The sequence below is a fragment of the Brachyhypopomus gauderio genome, chromosome 3 (genome assembly GCF_052324685.1).
Source record: "Brachyhypopomus gauderio isolate BG-103 chromosome 3, BGAUD_0.2, whole genome shotgun sequence".
NCBI classification, from domain to species: domain Eukaryota; kingdom Metazoa; phylum Chordata; class Actinopteri; order Gymnotiformes; family Hypopomidae; genus Brachyhypopomus; species Brachyhypopomus gauderio.
Genome location: NC_135213.1, coordinates 28,039,264 through 28,062,632, shown reverse-complemented (window position 1 = coordinate 28,062,632; position 23,369 = coordinate 28,039,264). Strand labels below are relative to the sequence as shown.

Below are 23,369 nucleotides of genomic sequence, written 5' to 3'. Positions count from 1 at the left end.
TTTAAGTTGTTTTAGCTGCAAAGGGTGGACCAACGTCATATTGAACCCTATGGATTAGGAATGGGATGTCACTTAAGCTCATATGTGAGTCAAGGAAGGTGAGCGAATACTTTTGGCAATGTAGCGTAAGTGCAGATATGTGAGCTGTTCTGTTCTGCCCTGTAAGACCAGGCTGGGTTCAAGGCTACAAGGTCAGTGGGGTCTGGCATGGGCGGGTAGGTCGGGGTGCACACAGGTCGATGGGATAGACAATACAGACACTGGGAGTTACACCTGAAGTATGATGTTGATGTCATCTCAAAGCCAAGAACATTAACACGGTTGTGCAGACGAGGGCAGTAAACCTGGACACCTGTTCCCAAGATTCCTGAGTGCTGGGGATTTATGCTCATTCAGTCAAGAGAGCATTTGTGAGGTCAGGGATCTGTGTTCAGTGGAGGTGAGGTCAGGACTTTGTGTTCAGTGGAGAGCTGGACACTAAATTTGCAGCCTACAACCCTGAACCCTAAAACCCTGTACAGATGCTTAACCCTAACCCTGAACCCTAACACTAACCCTAAACCCTAACAAGTTGCACCCAAGTACCCCCCTCCTCCAGACTGCACTGAGGCAGTCCAGGGGCAGCTCACTAGCGTGTTTTATCACCTCAGTCTATGGTTTCAGCCCCAGTGAGTCAGCAGAAAAGACCCGTTAGCTTCTGGTCTGAAGGTCGATGACACTAACTCAGACAGATCAGAGAGGCTGACAGTCCTGTTAACATCAACTAGAATAAAATCTATTATTGATCCTAAATGTAGCAGGTTATCTCGAAGCTGTGAGGCTAAAAAGAGAGATACTTGCAATCCAAGTATTGATATTTCTAAACACAATCTGACTAAACAATCCGACTACACAAACACTGCACCAAACAAAATGTGATTATATTCCATCGGAGGGTTGAAGAGAAGCATGAAGGATAGTGAACCCCCCATGATGGAGGTGATGAGTGTCTGGCCACAGCGCAGTGGTGGAGGTGCACACAGGCAGAAAGCAGACAGTCCCTGAATCAAAGACCACACGTCTCTCCTCCACAACAACAGAGAGGGGCTTCACACCTCCATCTGCCCTCCTCAGGCTGCTGGCTAATCCACAAACTGCCCGCATGTGGGATCAGGGCCTTCAGAGAGCCCCACACCCTGCCGAGCTGAGCAGGGTAGGGGTGGGAAAGAGAGGGTTGTGGGTGGGACAGAAAGGGTTGTGGGTGGGGCAGAGAGGGTTGTGGGCGGGGCAGGGGCGGTGAGTGAGGAGGGGTGCACTAGCTGCTATTTCTCTAGCGGTGGGACGAGGAACCATGGGCCCCATCAGCATAAAGCTGATGAATAAAGATAAAAAACAAGAATGGAGGAAAGTTTCGCATTTCTATTTAACACTCTGAATAATTCAGAGATGCAGGCATTCATTTGCAATGCAGATCACCCTTCCTGAAGCTGTCCCACTCTCCTCTGTTCTGACATTCTCTCGCGCCGATTATTCCACCACCTCCCAGTTAATAGACGTAAACATCATGTTTTTCACACAGGCTGCATTCAGGTTAAAACATATGAAACTAGGCATGTCCTGTGGACGGAAATGAATCCTGAACAAACCTCAAAGATTTACTTTGTGTTCCGTTTGTAAACACTCCTCCCACTGGGGTAGAAGCTCCCCACTACACACTGAACTCGCAGCCCTCCTCGGCTATAACGCAGTGGCGATGTAGGCAGTACTGAGCGTTGACCCCTGGACGCCGTGCTGCAGTAACGGAGAGGACGCATCGCTCATCATGAGAGCTGCAGCATGACCAGTGATGGCCGCGTTAACGGAGCAGAACCGGTGCGAGTCTGAGTGACATGCAGGAAGGTCACGGCTGGCGGTGTGTGCACGCTGGCGGGCCAGAGGCATGGGTCTCAGCTTCTACGTGTCTCCCCAAAAGCAATGAAAGGAACATGGAGACGGACTGTTTGAATGACAGGCGGAGACAGAGCAGGCCCTGCCCCCTCAACCTCCCCAGCTATTCTGCTGGAGAATGGAAATGATTTAGAAGGACAGAGGGGAGAAGAAAGGGAGAGAAGCCAGTGACATATAAACGTGTTACAGACTCGTAAAGCTGAACCTCTGTGTAACCCAGGTTAGAGAGAGAGACGTTAGATGTTAAAATTAGATAATCAGAAGTAACTGTAACCATATAGAAATATAGTTAAATTAATATTGTAGACTAAAGTAGACTAAAACGTGACTCATTTTAAATAATGACAAAACCACATTATTTATATATATTTATTTTATTATTTTATTAAGGATAGCGTATACTTTTGGCAGTGATTGGGTTGCAATAACCTGGACAATCAGCCAATGAACTTGCGTGATACACGCAGGTACATTTAGACGATGTTCGCGGGAATTCTTTCTTTTCCCTCCCGCAGGCGGTGCGTACACACTCAGTTCGGAGTTGACCGAGTAGTGCTTGAAACGAGACAGAAGTAGAGTTGGTGAAAGTGCAGTAGAGCACAGCAAATACTACTTTCATTGTTTTTTCTTTGCCGCCGTGAGCTGGAATTTGAGTTTCTTCACCGCCTATACTTTGAAAATCCACCGTGAATCCCCTGCATCGGTAAGAAACGTGCGCAGGCTATAGCGGGTTGTAGTTAGCAAGAATGCTAACCGTTTAATGGGAAATTCATTCATGTACGCCTATACTGTTAACTATGTTGGCGAACTAAAATGTTTATATGTTGTATGTATTTTGTATTTCATTGTTAGTGAGTCTTTCGTATAGAATGTGAAGCGTACTAGGCGCAGCACATCCAGTTTAGATATAATGGTTAACTCTTTAAAAATCCTCATGGTTTACTTTCACTTTAAACGTTCTTATGTGGATGGAAGCTGTTAATTATTATTTGCAGACGCTAAGATTTTAAGATGTTAACATACGCATATGTTAAGCAAAGTTATGAGTTTGTACATTCTGATCCTATGTGCTGTAGGTCAGGTTTTTTGAGAGAGAGTGAAACGGAGCATTGAACATCGTGTTCAGGTTGGACACGTTGGATGGCGAGCCGAGCCCAGACCCTCGAACCGAGTTTTGTTCTGAATGCATGCACCATTGATATCAAGACCGTTCACCACTGGCACTGAGTCACTTCACTTCGCGGTGCGGTAGGCTAAACTTGCACCCCACAGTCGTAAGGCTGTATACTTGCTCAACCCGGTGAATCCATTGGACATTGAACTGAGAACTGTGATCACATTGAATTGTGGATGTATATTTGATTTCATTGTATACATATAATTTGGAATATTTGTTTTATTTTCAATTACCCGGGTAATAATTTTATATGTCTGATGCCAACAGTTTTCTCTTTGTTGTGTTTTATATTAAATGGAAGTGTAATTTTCCTCTTCCAAACACACTTCTCATAATTCAGCGTGGTCTCTTATGTATTTGGTTGCCCTGGCTCTGCAGTCGAGACTAGCATCTCTCTGATCGGCCCAATTGGGAAATTTCTCATTGCACAAATACTTAACCAGTAAGTAAGGTTTCTGGAACTGCACCCTTAATAGGGGTTACAGAAAAATTGGCGAGCCAGCCAGGAGCCAGTTTTGTACCAAAACTTATAGTTGAGACACACGCTGAATCTGGGGAACATTTTTTTTTTTAAATAGTGTAGAATAATTTTCCTTTCCAAAATGGAGTTTATTGAGCATTCAGGTGTTAAAGTTCCAAACTCAGTCATAGTCAGTGAAATAACTGGGCCAATTAAAGAGGAAGAAATCCTTACATTTCTAAAGAGATATGGTTCGATAAACAGAATTCTTACGGTAGATGATCCCACCTCAGAGCTCCATTCAAACTTAATTGTAGAGTACAATTACGGTACAGCCTTGCAGACTCTAGGGCCCATGCTGCCACATACCCAGGCCCTGTCGGGTGATTCTGATGCTAGATATTGTGTGAGGGCTTTAGCTGATGTATTTTGCCGACAAGTAGGTAACAGTGCTACGCAGTCATACCTGGGTGAATTAAAAAGAGTAGCCAAGTTAGGTGGCAAGGATTTTGAAGAGATGTTAAAAGAAGCACTAGCTCAAATAGGTGAGTCTATGGAAACATCTGAGCCTGCTGAACAGCAGTCCAGCCTACCATTTACTAGTTCTGAACAGGAAAAAAGGTCCTATCAACCAGAGATTTCACCCCCATTGATTAACAATCCTCTTGAGCATCGGTCTGATAGCTGTGACACAACCCAGTTAAAAATTCCACCATTGCTCCCTGGACAAACAGTGATTCCCACTCTGAATGCTGGTGTAGTTAATCCTCCTGAAGTCCAGAAGCTAGTGGTAGAACATATAGTGAGGAGTGAGGATAAATCTTCACATGCATATTCATCCATAAGGCTGAGAACTTTCTCTGGGAAGGATCCTAGACCCTATAGTGAGGTAGACTATGATACATGGCGCTCCCATGTTGAACTGATGATGAATGACCCTTCAGTCTCAGACATTGAAAAAACACGGAAAATCATTGAAAGCCTTTTGGCTCCCGCTACTGATGTCATCAGACATCTTGGTCCTGAAGCTTCCCCTACATCCTATCTACAGCTTCTAGATTCAGCTTTTGGTTTAGTTGAAGATGGAGAGGAACTCTTTGCACAATTTATGAACACCCTACAGAATATGGGAGAAAAGCCTTCTACTTATTTGCAGCGCCTTCAATTAGCATTGAGCCTTGCTGTGAGAGCAGGTGGAGTTTCAACTCATGATGCTGATAAACACCTCCTTAAGCAGTTTTGTAGAGGCTGTTGGGAAAATAACTTGCTGGTTGATCTTCAGTTAGAGTGCAGAAAGGGTAATCCCCCACCATTTGCTGAACTGCTACTGCTATTGCGTACAGCTGAAGAAAAGCAAGAGGCCAAGACAGTGAGAATGAAACAGCATCTTGGAACTGTTAAGCACAAAGCTGCCCTACACACGCACAGTGTTTGCAATTGTGATGGAGAACATGCTGAATCTGCTGTAGGTGAGATGAGCGAGTTAAAGAAGCAAATTGCAGAATTGAAAAGCCAGTTGACAGTTATGATGACAAAGAAACGTGAGAGAAAAGCAGTATCAAGAACAGAACCTTCAAAAAGGGAACCACCAAAAAAAACTGAAACTCAAAAACCTGATCATGCAAAGAAAGAGTGTAAGCCACCTTCCGTTGGTTGTTCAGTCTCCAAGCCAAAACCATGGTATTGTTTTCACTGTGGGCAAGATGGACACATTGTCGCTGCTTGTGAGTTTGACGCTAATCCAGCCCTCGTAGCTGCTAAGAGGAAGGACTTGAAGGAAAGACAGCGATTATGGGAGATTCAGCATCAGTCCAAGTTTTCTTTAAACTGAGGTCAGTTCCTGTCGAGGGGCGGACGGGGACTGGAGCTGATCAAGTGAGTCCCAGTGAAATTAAACGGAATGGAAGTAATCACATGCATGCCATATTGAAACAAACACGCACGAAGCGGAACTATCGTACGTTACCAAAGGGGCTAGTAGGAGCAAAATGTACGGCACAGATAAACATAGGGGATGTTTGTACTAACTGCTTATTAGATACAGGGTCTCAGGTGACCACTGTGTCCCATTCGTTCTTCCAAAAACACTTGTCTGGCCATCAGGTTAGCTCACTTTCTGACTTACTTGAGGTTGAGGGAGCAAATGGCCAGCCTGTACCTTACTTGGGGTATATTGAGCTTTGTGTCGCTTTCCCAAAGGAATTTGTTGGAATAGAAGTACAAGTCCCAACACTTGCTCTAGTTGTCCCAGACACTCGTACTGGGTCACAACCTCACGTGCTCATTGGCACTAACACGCTTGATGTTCTGTACGAGACTGCTAACGAAGCTGCTGCTGAGAAACCAGAGTCAGCCTCTTATGGCTATAGAGCAGTACTTAACATTCTTGAGGTGAGGCATCAGCAACGCCAAGGCAGTGCATTTGGGTTGGTTAAACTCCAAGACCAAAGTCCACAGTTAATTCCAGCTGGACAGAGTGTAGTCCTGAATGGTTGTGCTGTAGTAAATGAGCACATCAATGAAACTTCAGCAATTTTAGAACATCCCGCTTGGTCCTCTCTGCCAAGGGGTTTGCTTGTAGAACCCAGTCTCATTGACATTCCTAGTCAGCCGCCCTACAAAGTGTCTGTAACGCTAAAAAATGAATCGGAACGTGATGTAGTTGTTCCTCCCAAATGTATTCTAGCTGAGCTTAGTGCCATCCAGACAGTTCTGCCCCCACGGCAAAGTGTAAATGCAGCAGAGCCAAGTCAGAATGAAAAATCAGAGTTGAGTTTAAATTTCGGCGATTCTCCAATTTCGGCAGAATGGAAAGAGCGCATTACAGAGAGACTAAGTAGTATGCCTGATGTTATGACCCTGTCTTTTTATGTGTTCGCGTGAAGCATTTTGTTACAGGTTTGTCCAGTCCGTGTTCCACTCCAGGAATCCCTGATGTCCCTGGGAACATGAAGTCTCCGCCCTCGGCTTCCTGATATATAAGGAGGAAATGAGAGGATTCCCGTGGCGATTCAGCCTTGCCGACCTCGTAGAGATTGAGAACTTTGAGATATTGCTATACTGTGTATGACCTTTTGATTTGGATTTGGATTTGGATTTGCGTGCTCCTTTACTATAACTATATAGAGTTGTGTATAGATATATGTATATTGGTGGTTTGTGTGTGCACACGGTGAGTAGGAAGTGGCTGCCATTTTGTTTGGGTTGTGGGTTCGTATCTGTTTTGGACATAGGGAGTCAGAGTAGTGTTGTCTTTTGTTTCACCCTGTTAGTGTAGTTATGTCTGTTTCTTTCTAGTATGGTTTTTGTTAGTTGTTTTGGCCTGGGTCACTTCTGACGTTTGTACCTGTGTGCACTTTGTCCTATATATATATTCTGTTTGTGAATACTTGTAAATACACCAATACTTTACATTTTCTTGAATCACTGTCATCCATATTCCACCCCTTCACACCCCTGTTACGGCCTAGAGCCTAGATAGGTCGTAACAGAATTGGGGGCTCGTCCTTCCCTGTTTCTTTCTGTCTCTTCCCCTCTTTTTTGCTTTGTGTATTTTTTTTTCTGCTGGCATTGCCTTTGGTTCTGGCTTAGGCATTTTTGTGGGTGGGCGTGTTGTGCTGTGTGCACATTGTTGCATTGTTGAGGGTTCCATAATGGCTTCATTTGACCTGTCTGTGTTTGTTCTTAGCCCATCATATGAGCTGTTAGATCGTTGCCGTAAGGTTGATCTGTTGTCTATAGCTGATTTTTTTGATGTGGTTATACCTCGCTCTGCTACCAAGAGGGACATTAGGAAGCTGCTAGAGTCATCTCTAGTAGAACGTGGTGTGCTGCCTGTGGCTGAGGAAGTTCCAGGTATTGCACTTGGTTTGGCCCAGAGCACAGACCCAGCTGGAGCTGAATCAGAAGCTGTGGTTAGTCCTAGGATGGGACCTAGGAGTTCTCCCATGTTTGATCCACGTATGGAGATAAGATTGAAAGAGTTGGAGTTGGAGATCAAGATACAGGAACGCGAGGCAGAGTCGTTACGACTGCGGGCTTTGCAAATAGATGCGGAAAAGGAGGTGACACTTAAAAGGCTGAGTATGGGTCTGGAGAGACCCCTACCACAACCTCGAAAGGCCGCCTCCCCAACGCCGACTAGCCCTGCTCCTCTGGCTACACCTGTACCTAAGCCCCGTTCCATTCATCTTTCCGGTAACCCAACTGTTCCTGTGTCTGTTGCTGAACGTTTTGACATCAGTAGACAGATTAGCATGGTCCCTACCTTCAGAGAAAATGAGGTTGATGCATATTTTGCAATATTTGAGCGCATTGCTACCACACTAAGTTGGCCAAGAGCAGTATGGCCTCTACTCCTGCAATGTAAGCTAGTGGGAAAAGCCCAAGATGTGTGTTCATCTCTTTCACTTGAGCAGAGTGTAGACTATGACACTGTGAAAGCTGCTGTACTAAGAGCATATGAACTTGTGCCAGAAGCCTACCGTCAGAACTTTAGACAATTGAAGAAAAAACCCACACAGACACATGTAGAATTTGCCAGAGAAAAGACTGTATTATTTGACAAATGGTGTTCTGCTAGTGATGTGACTTCCCTGCAACAGCTCAAGGAGCTAGTTCTGATTGAAGAATTTAAAAATTGTTTGCCAGATAGTGTTGTGATGTATTTGAATGAGCATAAAGTTAGTACGTTGTCGAATGCTGCCATCTGTGCTGATGAGTTTGTGTTAACTCATAGAACTGTCTTTACGACACCTGTTCTCCGCAGTGAGTCTACTTCTCACTCCCTTCGCTCAAGGACTTCGGTGAGTCCTGTAGCTACCGAAGCACCTGCCCCTCCGGACTCGCGTGAATGTTTCTATTGCCATGTGCAAGGACACATAATAGCGAACTGTCCAGCTCTTAAGAAGAAAAATGCACGTTCAGCTAAAAAGGTACATTGCACAAATATTAAGGTCCCTTCTTCCAGTGCTGACTCTGTATTTGAGCCCTTTTTATTTGATGGTACAGTTTCCCTATGTGAGTCTGATCCAGCACGCAAAACCATCACAGGTCTGCGTGATACCGGCGCTGCAGTGTCCCTTCTGTTGGATACAGTATTGCCCTTGTCAGAGGACACATACACTGGCCAAGATGTCTTAGTTCAAGGCATTGAATTAGGAGTTCGTAGGCTTCCTTTACACAACATTTACCTCCACATGGAAGGTATCGCTGGCATGATACGTGTAGCTGTTAGTCCTGCCTTACCGGTGAGTGGTGTTTCGTTCATTCTCGGGAATGATATCGCAGGTAGCAGTATATTTCCTTTACCCATAGTGGTTGATCGCCCTTCAGAGAGCATATCTAGTTCCATGGCAAGTGATTCTCCTGCAGTTTATCCTGCTTGTGTTTTGACTCGTGCCCAGGCACGTAAGGCCGGGTCCACAGTGTCATTGGTTGATACCTTTATGTGTGATCCCCCGGTCTCCCAACCTGTTGACTCAGACACTCTTGTTTTGTCTCCTCCGTCCCCTATGACAGATGTGAATAGGGATGCTTTAGTGGCTGCACAGAAGTTGGACAAAACCCTCTTGCAATACTTCAACCTTGCAGAGAAAAAGTCCGGTACCCCAAAACAGCAGCAACGTTACTCCATACGAGATGGGGTATTGATAAGAACTTGGTCTCCGTCTAATGCTACTGATGGGTGGGATGCTATACATCAAATTGTTGTTCCCACATCTTTTCGGTCACACGTGTTGCAGTTGGCCCATGAACATCCACTGTCTGGTCACTTGGGTATTCGTAAAACTGTTAAGCGTATCCTATCGCATTTCTTTTGGCCTTCTCTGAGTAGCGATGTGGCTCGTTTCTGTCACTCTTGTCACACTTGTCAATTGGTAGGAAAACCCAACCAAGTGATCCCTCCTGCCCCGCTGTGCCCAATACCGGTTGTTGGAGAACCATTCGAGAGACTGTTAGTAGACTGTGTAGGACCCCTACCTAAAACTCGTTCAGGTAATTCGTACCTTCTTACCTTAATGTGTGCCACGACTAGATTTCCTGAGGCAATACCCTTGCGTTCCTTGAAATCCAAAGTGATTGTCAAGGCCTTGATAAAATTTTGCACTACTTTTGGCATTCCGAAATGCATACAGTCAGACCAAGGCTCTAACTTCATGTCTAAGCTCTTTGAACAAGTGGTTAAGGAATTGGACATAGAACATAAAGTATCAAGCGCTTATCATCCAGAATCTCAAGGAGCATTGGAAAGGTTTCATCAGACCTTTAAGACAATGCTGAGGACCTTTTGTCATGACTGTGACAAAGACTGGGATGAGGGTGTTCCGTTATTGCTATTTGCTATCCGTGACACTGTGCAGGACTCAACAGGTTATAGTCCTAACACCTTGCTTTTTGGTAGAACAGTCCGTGGTCCCCTTAGACTTCTGTACGAACGATGGCTGGGTGCTCCTCAGTCTACATCAACTCAGCCTGTTGGTGATTTTGTTGAAACCCTCCGTAAACGGTTAAGCACTGTTCGTGAGATTGCCAGCAGGAACTTGAAATCTGTACAAGCCGACATGAAAATTCGTTCAGTGCTCACCCCATCACTGTGTTTACCGACCATAATCCGTTGGTTTTTCTGCAGCGCATGGCCAATGCAAACCAAAGGCTAATGCGTTGGTCTCTTATTGTCCAAGGTTTTAACATCCACATTGTGCACAAAAGAGGCCTCGATAATGTGGTGGCTGATGCCCTGTCCAGGTGCTGCTGAGTGTGTTATTTGTGAACATTATTTGAAGTTCACACTTATGGGGGGGGGTGTTATGACCCTGTCTTTTTATGTGTTCGCGTGAAGCATTTTGTTACAGGTTTGTCCAGTCCGTGTTCCACTCCAGGAATCCCTGATGTCCCTGGGAACATGAAGTCTCCGCCCTCGGCTTCCTGATATATAAGGAGGAAATGAGAGGATTCCCGTGGCGATTCAGCCTTGCCGACCTCGTAGAGATTGAGAACTTTGAGATATTGCTATACTGTGTATGACCTTTTGATTTGGATTTGGATTTGGATTTGCGTGCTCCTTTACTATAACTATATAGAGTTGTGTATAGATATATGTATATTGGTGGTTTGTGTGTGCACACGGTGAGTAGGAAGTGGCTGCCATTTTGTTTGGGTTGTGGGTTCGTATCTGTTTTGGACATAGGGAGTCAGAGTAGTGTTGTCTTTTGTTTCACCCTGTTAGTGTAGTTATGTCTGTTTCTTTCTAGTATGGTTTTTGTTAGTTGTTTTGGCCTGGGTCACTTCTGACGTTTGTACCTGTGTGCACTTTGTCCTATATATATATTCTGTTTGTGAATACTTGTAAATACACCAATACTTTACATTTTCTTGAATCACTGTCATCCATATTCCACCCCTTCACACCCCTGTTACGGCCTAGAGCCTAGATAGGTCGTAACACTGAAGTTTTTGCTCATGGTGATGTGGATTTTGGCAGAACAGACAGAGTAAAACATCACATCAAGCTTTTTGACGAAACACCATTTAAACACAGAGCGCGTCCAATACATCCACAAGACTTGGAGGCAGTCCGTAAGCACCTGCAAGAATTACAGCAAGCTGGAATAATCTGTGAATCTGAATCACCATACTCATCTCCAATAGTAGTGGTGAGGAAAAAGAACGGAGAAGTTCGTCTCTGTGTGGATTATCGGAAGCTAAATCTCCAAACTGTGAAGGATGCGTATGCACTTCCAAACATGGAGGAGACATTTTCAGCTCTTACTGGTTCAAAGTGGTTTACTGTGCTTGATTTGAAATCTGGATATTATCAGATTGAAGTGGAGGAAGCAGACAAACCAAAGACCGCTTTTGTGTGTCCTCTCGGGTTCTGGCAGTTTAACCGCATGCCGCAAGGTGTTACAAATGCTCCCAGCACCTTCCAACGTCTAATGGAAAAGTGTATGGGCGATATGAATTTGCGAGAAGTACTTGTGTTTTTGGATGATTTAATTGTTTTCTCAAAGACGTTGGAAGAACATGAGACCAGGCTGATGAGAGTCCTTAGTCGTCTGAAGGAGTATGGATTAAAGCTTTCTCCAGCAAAGTGCAAGTTTTTCCAGACCTCTGTCAGATATTTGGGTCATATAGTGTCCCAGAACGGAGTGGAGACGGACCCTGACAAGGTGGAAACTTTAAAAACATGGCCCAGGCCACAAAACTTGAAGGAGTTGAGATCTTTCCTTGGGTTCTCGGGGTATTACCGGCGGTTCATTAAGGATTACTCCTGTATTATGAAGCCCCTCACTGATCTAACATCTGGGTACCCACCACTGCGAAAGAGTGCTAAACTCAAAACCAAAGCACAATCCAGTCAATATCATGACCCAAAGGAACCCTTCGGTGGCCGGTGGACATCTGAATGTGAGACTGCATTCAACACAATCATGACGAAACTCACTACGGCGCCTGTTCTTGGATTCGCAGACCCCAAACTTCCCTACGTCCTTCACACTGATGCCAGCACCACAGGGTTAGGGGCGGCTCTGTACCAGGAACAGGAAGGCAGAATGCGAGTAATAGCTTACGCCAGTAGGGGGCTCTCGCGCAGTGAATCAAAGTATCCTGCCCACAAACTAGAATTTCTAGCATTAAAGTGGGCAGTGACTGAAAAGTTTAATGACTACTTGTACGGGAATCAATTTACTGTTGTAACTGACAGTAACCCCCTAACATATATTCTCACCACTGCTAAGATGGACGCTACTGGTTATAGGTGGTTAGCTGCTTTGTCGTCTTTCACATTCAAGCTCAAGTACAGAGCGGGAAAACAGAACTCCGATGCAGATGGTCTATCCCGGAGGCCCCACGGCGGGTTGACTGATGATCTTCAGTCTCAAAAAGAACGAGAGCGAATTCGTCAGTTCACTCACACGCATCTAGGAGATTCTAGTATTAGTATTGGTCAGGATGTTGTGTATGCTCTCTGTGAGAAGCATCTAGTTACCAACACTATTAGTGAAGACATGGAAGGGATTAGCGGAGTTGCCTTAGTGCAGTCTTTAGCAGTTTCCCCCGACGCTCTTCCAGACAGCTTTGTGAGTGAAGACCAGCATGGTGGCCTACCAGTCATTCCTCATTTTTCTGAGGAGGAGATTAGGGACAAACAAAGAGCTGACCCCTGCATTAGGGAAATTATCAATATGATGGAGAGTGGTGAGAAGTTAGTTCCAGCACTTCGAACCGAGCTTCCCCAAATTACTTGCTTGCTACGACAGTTGAGTCGCCTCAGGTTACACAACCAGATTTTGTATCGTAGGCGTTTAGAAGGTAGTACTCCCACATATCAGCTTGTCTTGCCTGAAGAGTTTCGTCCTATAATTCTGCAAAGTCTCCATGATGATATGGGTCACATGGGTGTAGATCGCACCCTGGATCTAATAAGAGCCAGATTCTATTGGCCGAGGTTGGTGGATGATGTAGAAAAGAAGGTCAAGACGTGTGAAAGGTGTGTTCGGAGAAAGAGTTTGCCAGAGAAAGCCGCACCATTGAAAAACATTACCTCGACCAGACCCTTAGAACTCGTGTGCATGGATTTTCTATCCATAGAGCCTGACAATAAAAATACTAAGGATGTCTTGGTTATTACGGACCATTACACAAAATACGCCATTGCTATCCCAACCCCCAATCAGAAGGCGCAGACTGTCGCAAAATGTCTGTGGGATAATCTCATAGTCCACTATGGTATTCCCGAATGTTTGCATAGCGACCAAGGCCCAGACTTCGAGTCGCATGTCATCAAAGAGTTATGCCAGCTTATGGGGATCCGTAAGACTCATACCACACCTTATCATCCCAGAGGGAATCCCGTAGAGCGTTTCAATAGGACCCTGCTGAATATGCTTGGGACATTGAGGGATGAAGATAAATTGCGATGGCGGAGTTTCGTGAAACCACTGGTACACGCCTACAATTGCACACGGAATGAGGTGACCAAATTCAGTCCTTACGAGTTAATGTTTGGACGTCAGCCAAGGCTACCAGTGGATTTGGCATTTGGTCTACCCTTGAAAAATAGTCAGCGCAAGTCCCATTCACAGTATGTACAGGAGCTTAAGTCACGCCTTGAAGAGAGTTTCAAGATAGCCAAGCAGAATTCTGAAAAGAATGCGGAGGCAAATAAAGCAAGGTTTGACAAGCACGTATCCGCCTCTAAACTGGAGGCAGGTGACAGAGTTTTAGTTCGAGCCGTCCGTCTGCGAGGAAAGCATAAACTTGCTGATAGGTGGGAAGCTGATATCCATGTAGTGATAAAGCAGGTAGGAGACCTCCCAGTTTATACGGTCAGGCCTGAACACCAGGATGGTCCACTGCGAACTCTGCATAGAGACCTTCTACTTCCCTGCGGTTTCTTACCAATGAGTGTAGAAAAGCCTGCTATCAAGCCACCTCCACGCCGACCCCAGACGAGGCAGTTTGTTGACCACGACCAAGTAGATTCGATTTCTGACTTTGAAGAAGATTTTGAATGTGACAGAGTTAGAAGACTACCTGATATGACACCCACCAGTTTCACATCCATTTACGAGGTACCTAGGGGACAAAAGAGAGAAAACCTACCTGTTGATGCCCCTGTAGATGGCACTAGTATAACTCCTAGTACCCTTGTGAAGGATAAGACACAAATTGTTGAAGATCCTTGCATGGACGATCTGAGTGATCGGCTTGAAGGCTCATCATTTAATTTGACTGAAACAGAGATTGCTGGACCAGCTGAGACAAACCCTCAGATAGACACCCCAGAACCTGCAGACATCCCAGATCCTGCAGATGTGGCTGGAACTGAAAAGCACACTGAACCAAGTTCTTGTCAAGACAAAAAGCAAGAGGAAGTTGATACATCTCTGGTTGCCGAAAGCAGTGCAGAATCAAGTGAAGCTGTGACCACTGACACACATGATGTTACTAGACGGTCAGTGAGAGACAGGGGAAGACCTGAAAGGTTTCAGTATTCACGCCTAGGACACCCATTGGTATCAGTTGTTCAGTCATTATTCCAAGGGCTAAGCACAGCTTTTACAGATGTCTTACAAGAATCCCAAGAATCAGAATTCTATGTTAACACCTGCCCTAATCCTACAACTAAGCAGCCACTCCCATGCACAGGGACGTGCATAATTTCTGGCAGGGAGGGTGTAACCCAGGTTAGAGAGAGAGACGTTAGATGTTAAAATTAGATAATCAGAAGTAACTGTAACCATATAGAAATATAGTTAAATTAATATTGTAGACTAAAGTAGACTAAAACGTGACTCATTTTAAATAATGACAAAACCACATTATTTATATATATTTATTTTATTATTTTATTAAGGATAGCGTATACTTTTGGCAGTGATTGGGTTGCAATAACCTGGACAATCAGCCAATGAACTTGCGTGATACACGCAGGTACATTTAGACGATGTTCGCGGGAATTCTTTCTTTTCCCTCCCGCAGGCGGTGCGTACACACTCAGTTCGGAGTTGACCGAGTAGTGCTTGAAACGAGACAGAAGTAGAGTTGGTGAAAGTGCAGTAGAGCACAGCAAATACTACTTTCATTGTTTTTTCTTTGCCGCCGTGAGCTGGAATTTGAGTTTCTTCACCGCCTATACTTTGAAAATCCACCGTGAATCCCCTGCATCGGTAAGAAACGTGCGCAGGCTATAGCGGGTTGTAGTTAGCAAGAATGCTAACCGTTTAATGGGAAATTCATTCATGTACGCCTATACTGTTAACTATGTTGGCGAACTAAAATGTTTATATGTTGTATGTATTTTGTATTTCATTGTTAGTGAGTCTTTCGTATAGAATGTGAAGCGTACTAGGCGCAGCACATCCAGTTTAGATATAATGGTTAACTCTTTAAAAATCCTCATGGTTTACTTTCACTTTAAACGTTCTTATGTGGATGGAAGCTGTTAATTATTATTTGCAGACGCTAAGATTTTAAGATGTTAACATACGCATATGTTAAGCAAAGTTATGAGTTTGTACATTCTGATCCTATGTGCTGTAGGTCAGGTTTTTTGAGAGAGAGTGAAACGGAGCATTGAACATCGTGTTCAGGTTGGACACGTTGGATGGCGAGCCGAGCCCAGACCCTCGAACCGAGTTTTGTTCTGAATGCATGCACCATTGATATCAAGACCGTTCACCACTGGCACTGAGTCACTTCACTTCGCGGTGCGGTAGGCTAAACTTGCACCCCACAGTCGTAAGGCTGTATACTTGCTCAACCCGGTGAATCCATTGGACATTGAACTGAGAACTGTGATCACATTGAATTGTGGATGTATATTTGATTTCATTGTATACATATAATTTGGAATATTTGTTTTATTTTCAATTACCCGGGTAATAATTTTATATGTCTGATGCCAACAGTTTTCTCTTTGTTGTGTTTTATATTAAATGGAAGTGTAATTTTCCTCTTCCAAACACACTTCTCATAATTCAGCGTGGTCTCTTATGTATTTGGTTGCCCTGGCTCTGCAGTCGAGACTAGCATCTCTCTGATCGGCCCAATTGGGAAATTTCTCATTGCACAAATACTTAACCAGTAAGTAAGGTTTCTGGAACTGCACCCTTAATAGGGGTTACATCTGACATTCTGACAATCTGGCCTGTGTTTCGCCTTCCTTCCACAAAACTTTATAACCAAAGCAGAACATCATTTTACCACAAACCAATTACGTGTCATTTAGAAGGCCACCTTTACACTTCCCACCATTATAAGCAGCACAAACACAACCTGGAGTTTCACGACTTGTGCAGAGGTCAGAGTGAAGGGGATCGTTGCCATTCATGTTGTTCCTGTTGTGAATAGAGAGAATGTTGCACTGTTCAGTTGGGCTTGTATCAGTTGCTGTTATCTGCCAGTCTCAGAAAGGCAGAGACAGTCGTGTAATGGTCTCAAGCTAAGGGAATAACATCCCTGGCGTCACTGTTCTGGTCACACTGCACTACCATTTAGCCCATAGAAAGTGTCCATACAGGGAAAAAGACAGGCTGAGGTGTACTGTGTGCTGTGTACTGTCCTGAGACTGATGCATCAGTGCCATTTGATGGATGATAGCACAGATATGAGGGTAGAGTACGACACTGCTGGGCTCTAATGAGTCGGCCAGAGGGACCAGAGACCCAGAACAGGGGCAGCGTCAGCATGTTCTAATCTCCCATCATTCTCCCCAAGGATCAGCAGCGCAGAGAAACCTGCAGACTGCATCTCTGACACTCAGTCGCTCAGACTACTGACACTCCCTCAGTCGCTCAGACTACCGACACTCCCTCAGTCTCTCTCAGACTACCGACACTCCCTCAGTCGCTCAGACTACCGACACTCCCTCAGTCTCTCTCAGACTACCGACACTCCCTCAGTCTCTCTCAGACTACCGACACTCCCTCAGTCTCTCTCAGACTACCGACACTCCCTCAGTCTCTCTCAGACTACCGACACTCCCTCAGTCTCTCTCAGACTACCGACACTCCCTCAGTCTCTCTCAGACTACCGACACTCCCTCAGTCTCTCTCAGACTACCGACACTCCCTCAGTCTCTCTCAGACTACCGACACTCCCTCAGTCTCTCTCAGACTACTGACACTCCCACAGTCTCTCAGACTACTGACACTCCCTCAGTCTCTCAGACTACCGACACTCCCTCAGTCTCTCAGACTACCGACACTCCCTCAGTCTCTCAGACTACCGACACTCCCTCAGTCTCTCAGACTACCGACACTCCCTCAGTCTTTCTCAGACTACTGACACTCCCTCAGTCTCTCACTCTCTATCAGACTACTGACACTCCCTCAGTCTCTCACTCTCTATCAGACTACTGACACTCCCTCAGTCTCTCTCAGACTACTGACACTCCCTCAGTCTCTCTCAGACTACTGACACTCCCTCAGTCTCTCAGACTACTGACACTCCCTCAGTCTCTCAGACTACTGACACTCCCTCAGTCTCTCTCAGACTACTGACACTCCCTCAGTCTCTCTCAGACTACTGACACTCCCTCAGTCTCTCTCAGACTACTGACACTCCCTCAGTCTCTCAGACTACCGACACTCCCTCAGTCTCTCAGACTACCGACACTCCCTCAGTCTCTCTCAGACTACTGACACTTCCTCAGTCTTTCTCAGACTACTGACACTCCCTCAGTCTTTCTCAGACTACTGACACTCCCTCAGTCTCTCACTCTCTATCAGACTACTCACACTCCCTTGGTCTCTCAGACTACTGACACTCCCTTGGTCTCTCAGACTACTGACACTCCCTCGGTCTCTCAGACTACCGACACTCCCTCGGTCTCTCAGACTACCGACACTCCCTCGGTCTCTCAGACTACCGACACTCCCTCGGTCTCTCAGACTACTGACACTCCCTCGGTCTCTCAGACTACCGACACTCCCTCAGTCTCTCAGATTACTGACACTCCCTCAGTCTCTCAGACTACCGACACTCCCTCAGTCTCTCAGACTACTGACACTCCCTCAGTCTCTCAGACTACTGACACTCCCTCAGTCTTTCTCTCGAGCTCCCTTGGTCATATATCAGACTATGCATCTCTGTAAAATTCCTTCCAACCTTTCCTTTCACAACAAATCTTCAAATATCTTCACAAAGGACACAGGTCAGGACTGTGAATGCGAGTGAAACCCAGTGTATCACCAGCTAGAGATAAAGATTAATACAGGGTTAGGGTTATACCACACACAGCACAGACATCCATTATGTTATATTAATAAAGGCAGCACAGCACACACCTCCATTGTGACACTTTACTACAGACAGCACAGACCCATTTTACTATGCAGAAACTACCTACAAAGTTGTTTCAATTTGAGACATCAGATAAAATATTGGGCACAATAGTGGGCACAAGTGTGTCCATCACTATAAGATACAGAATAACTAACCCTTTTGGTACACTGTTTTAATCTAAAATCCAATATTTATATTACAGAATAAAAACCAGAATAAAAACAGGAATTCACATGTCCACAGTTAGCGGTTTGGTTTGAGACGGTGCCGCTGAAGTTCGCCAGGTCTTCTTATTCAAGCCCAGCAGGCTACTCCTCTCACAGCCATGTGGCTACTGTACCATTGTAACTGGTTAAAGTACAATAATCATTACGAAGGTCTATTGCACCAGGATGTAAGAGAGGAGCTGGAACTGGAACTAAAAATTAATGAGAAATAGTCAAGGTTTCTGAGACCTTGAAAAACTCCCACCATCTGTACAATATGATATGTGAAAGAGGTCGTGCTGCACTTAAAACAGTATTCCTGCTTCAGCTGGGCTAAAGGAAGCGTTCTGTGTTAGTGACTTCCGGAGAGCTCTTTGTTTCGAACATGCCAGAAGGGACTTGAGGCCCAGTGAAGGCAGGAGGAAGCAGATAGCAGAACGGGACACTGGAGAGGACAGAGGACACCCGGCCATCTGACCACACTCATCCTGCCTGCTGATTCACAGAAGGAACAGCCATGTTGTCCAATTCGACTGGCACACGATGGCATCAGAGCTCTGGCAGGAACTGACAGGGCCAGGTGTGCTGTCCAGAGACCCAGGACCCAAGATGCAATGTGTAACCAGCTGCATCCATCACCCCAGAGCTGACCTACGCCACAAGCGACCCGCTGGTCAACACCACATCCCTGCAGAAGGGTCCACATGCAGCACAGGATGGACGTGAACACAGAGGAAGCCGCAGGACTGGGCACGTGCTGAAGGAGATGGTTTCGCCCACAGTGAGACGTCCAGATGGACGGCCTGCGATTCAGACCTGGAAAGGCAACAGTTCTAGAGCTCCCGGGGGAATGAGCTAAGAGAAGTAGGAGTTAGCAAGGCCCACCTCCACCGACAGCAGGGCGGCGTCCACACCGCATCTCAGCTGGGCATGACAGGAAGTGTTAGTGACGACAGACTGCAGGGAAATACTAATCACCTGAGCAGATCACTCTCCCAGATACCAACAGCACACGAGCGAAAAGAGGAGCTACACAACACGGGATGAGAATATGGGAGTGTGACCTCAGCACAAAGGACAAGGAAATGCCCCGGGGGAAGCCTGCTTCTTCTGAGCCCCACCTCTGGAGTGACTGACCAAAGGGAACCCGGACCTCAGGGGCTCGGCAGGCGGACATGGGGGGAGACATGGGGGAGACATGGGGGAGAGACATGGGGGGAGACATGGGGGAGAGCTTCTGCAAGTGCAAAGTGAAGTGATGAGGTTTGGGGTTTGTAGTGGGGAGCCAATGGCCCACGGGCCAAGGCGTATCTAAAACGTTTGCAGTCTTTCAAATATGTAAAACTGCAGACAGGAGATTTTTAATGAAGTAAAAGTATTATACTTTAGGCTTATGCAGTTTCAGGCATTTTAGTAGCTGAAGTGAAAGTCAGCAACTCTGTGAAACCAATATTTAAACAACAGAGCACTTCATAAAGGCAACCACCTGCCACACACCGAGGGCAGAAATAGACGAAGCGAATACGGGCCTTTTGTCTGTAATTAGAAGATTCTGAAGGATTATTTCAAGTAATGGTATTACTTAGGTTATCTGGCATAACTCCAGCCATATACATCAGAAAGGAAAAGATTGCCTTCACTTGTTTAATAGTTCTCATGACTGCTCTCAAAGCTAATGGTGAATTATTATAACATGTATAATTGCTTATGACAAGCACGGGGTTATACCACACTTCCAGAAAATGCGCTGGAAAACAGATGCAAGATGAATGCATACAAAGACATGAAAAGAAGCCTCATGTTCAGTCAGTATATCATTCAGTCAAGGACATTGATGGTGATCACCTGTATACTGGGACTTTTCGTGGTCATCACCTGTATACTGGGACTGGGACATTAGTGGTGAACCACTGAGCTCCCACAAAGCTGACAGTATTTTTAAGGGAAAAAGAGGTCTGTGCTGTGGGGATCCTGCTCAAACCAGTCCCTCCAAAAACCATCCCTCCTAAACCACTGCCTCACAAACCAGTCCCTCAAAAACCATTCCTCCCAAACCAGTCCCACTCGAACCAGTCCAACACAAAACCAGTCCCTGCCTAACAATGGTGTCAGAGGCTTCTGCCCACAGAGCTGCACATTCACTTCTGCCAACACACCACATGGCCAGAGGCACAAAACACCAGCAACCAGGCCAGAAACCCAATCAGTGTGTGTGTGTGTGTGTGTGTGTGTGTGTGTGTGTGTGTGTGTGTGTGTGTGTGTGTGTGTGTGTGGTAGGGGCATAGGTCTGATTAAAATCCTGTTAATTCAACAGGAGTGTGAAAATGGGTTTTGTTGGGTTCAATGAAACCTTTGTTTCATAAATCCATGACAAACACCACGACAAACACAACAGATTCTGGATCTCTCAACATCATGGAAACAGCAACCAATCAGGAGATAGGAAGTTTGGATCCTTGCCTCTATACTAAACACAGTGTGTGAAGAGACCTCTAGCTGACAGCCAGCTTTCAGAAGCTAGAGGACCAGCAGAGATGTGTTTCAGGTATAACTATACAAATCAACAACATTTCTGTAGTATATGATCCTATACAAAAATATAGACTGACTTAAAGAATAACAGGAATCAGCAGTGAATATGCAGTAAATGACATCATCAATGGGAATGATTCATAGCCCACTACATGTGCAAAAGCATCACAGTGAAAAAAGTGTTAAGAGTTAGGGGTTAGGGGTTATTAAAACAAAACAGGTCTGAAGAAAGCAAGAGCACAAGTATATTAAACAATCAAAAACCAACAAAAATGAAATTCACACCCCCAAACGCAGACACACACACACACACACACACACACACACACACACACAGCCCCCGAAACGCAGAGACACACACACACAAACATTCCCAAACAGAGACAAACACACACAAAAAAACAGACACACACATACACACAAACACACACACAACTTTGCTTGTCCTTGGTATTAACAAGAATGCTAGTGCTTCTCTGTATTGTATACTGCGATTCTCTCTGTTCCAGAGGGGAGAGGGTCTGTTATGGGGGGGTTCAAGGGGTAGTGAGCTTGTTAAACACTTTGTGTACTGTTTCCCTTTATCCTATATCCCCTGTTGTGAGTTTGCGAGGTACTGAAATTGTGGGCTCATGTTGGACAAGACAAGATCTTGTAAGTTTATAAATGCTGTGTGTGTGTGTGTGTGTGTGTGTGTGTGTGTGTGTGTGTGTGTGTGTGTGTGTGTGTGTGTGTGTGTGTGTTCTGGTGGTTGTTACTCGAGTCTCTCTTGGGATGCTACGTTTGCCTGGAGGTCAGACCACGCAACAGAACAAAATCAATACACCTAATGAATCTCTCTCCCTCACACACACACACACACACACACACACACACACAAAACCGTGCTCATGTCCCACCACACTATTCCACATAGTAAAACAAAATGGGAACAAAAATAGTACCGCTGATGCAACACACAGAAATGAAACCTTCGTACCTGTGTCAAAGAACTGATCCAGGCACTGTGTTTACAGAGCTGATCCAGGCACTGTGTTTACAGAGCTGATCCAGGGCCTGTGTCTACAGAGCTGATCCAGGGCCTGTGTCTACAGAGCTGATCCAGGGCCTGTGTCTACAGAGCTGATCCAGGGCCTGTGTCTACAGAGCTGATCCAGGGCCTGTGTCTACAGAGCTGATCCAGGGCCTGTGTCTACAGAGGTGATCCAGGGCCTGTGTCTACAGAGCAGATCCAGGGCCTGTGTCTACAGAGCTGATCCAGGGCCTGTGTCTACAGAGCTGATCCAGGGCCTGTGTCTACAGAGCTGATCCAGGGCCTGTGTCTACAGAGCTGATCCAGGGCCTGTGTCTACAGAGGTGATCCAGGGCCTGTGTCTACAGAGCTGATCCAGGGCCTGTGTCTACAGAGGTGATCCAGGGCCTGTGTTTACAGAGCTGATCCATGGCCTGTTGAACACCAGACGATGAGTGTGTGAACACCAACCTATGAGAGCTTCGAAGCAGTTGGCCATAGCGTGCCTGAGGTCGGACTCCCTACACAGGTCCGGCCCGTGAGCGTACAGCATAAACCGGTCCAACTCCAGTTTCTGTGAAGCCAGACGTCAGATTGTCAGCACAACAGATCACATCAGATTATTTGCACACTGGATTATTTTAAAACTAAACCAAATAACATTATTTTCATACAAAACCAGACCACCTCAGACTAGCATCACACAAAGGAAGACAATCTCAGACACACAAAAAAACATTATACATTCAGTTATGCTAAATTATACTAAACACAGTGAAACAGGCAGGAACACAAAAAAAAACTAGAGTGATGCCTCCAGAAATGCACACCTCCAGAAATGCACACCTCCAGAAGCGCACATCTAAAGACCCACCACTTCTAAGAATCTAAAGTATGTAATGGAGCAAATGAAAGAGACTAAATTCTGCAGTGAGTTAAGATGTTGATTTATAACAAACATGCTTAGTCAGGCCTACATGTAGTTTATTATGTCTTTATCTTACTTTCCCATTGTCATAAAAACTTTAGATTTTGTAATAAAAATGAGACTATATAAAGATCATTATTATTACTTCATTAAATATGAAATATTCTTACTCTCTTTCTCTCAAACACACACACTCACACTCCCTCACATTAACACACACATACATATAGACACTCCCTTACATACTCTCTCACACACAAACAAACACACTCTCCCTCACATGGACACACACATACATAGACACTCCCTTACTCTCTCCCACACACACACACACA

The 23,369-nt window shown here is 45.3% G+C and overlaps 1 protein-coding gene across 3 annotated transcripts in view; it reads right to left on the bottom strand.

Annotated features, from left to right (window-relative positions):
* The window catches only part of drosha (drosha ribonuclease III), a 159,636-nt gene that overhangs the window by 57,159 nt on the left and 79,108 nt on the right, over window positions 1-23,369 (bottom strand). For all 3 annotated transcript variants that reach the window (XM_077000876.1, XM_077000878.1, XM_077000877.1), the window contains exon 21: window positions 22,578-22,680. In XM_077000876.1, the coding sequence (XP_076856991.1) occupies window positions 22,578-22,680 (103 nt within the window). The remainder of the gene's footprint in view (window positions 1-22,577; window positions 22,681-23,369) is intronic.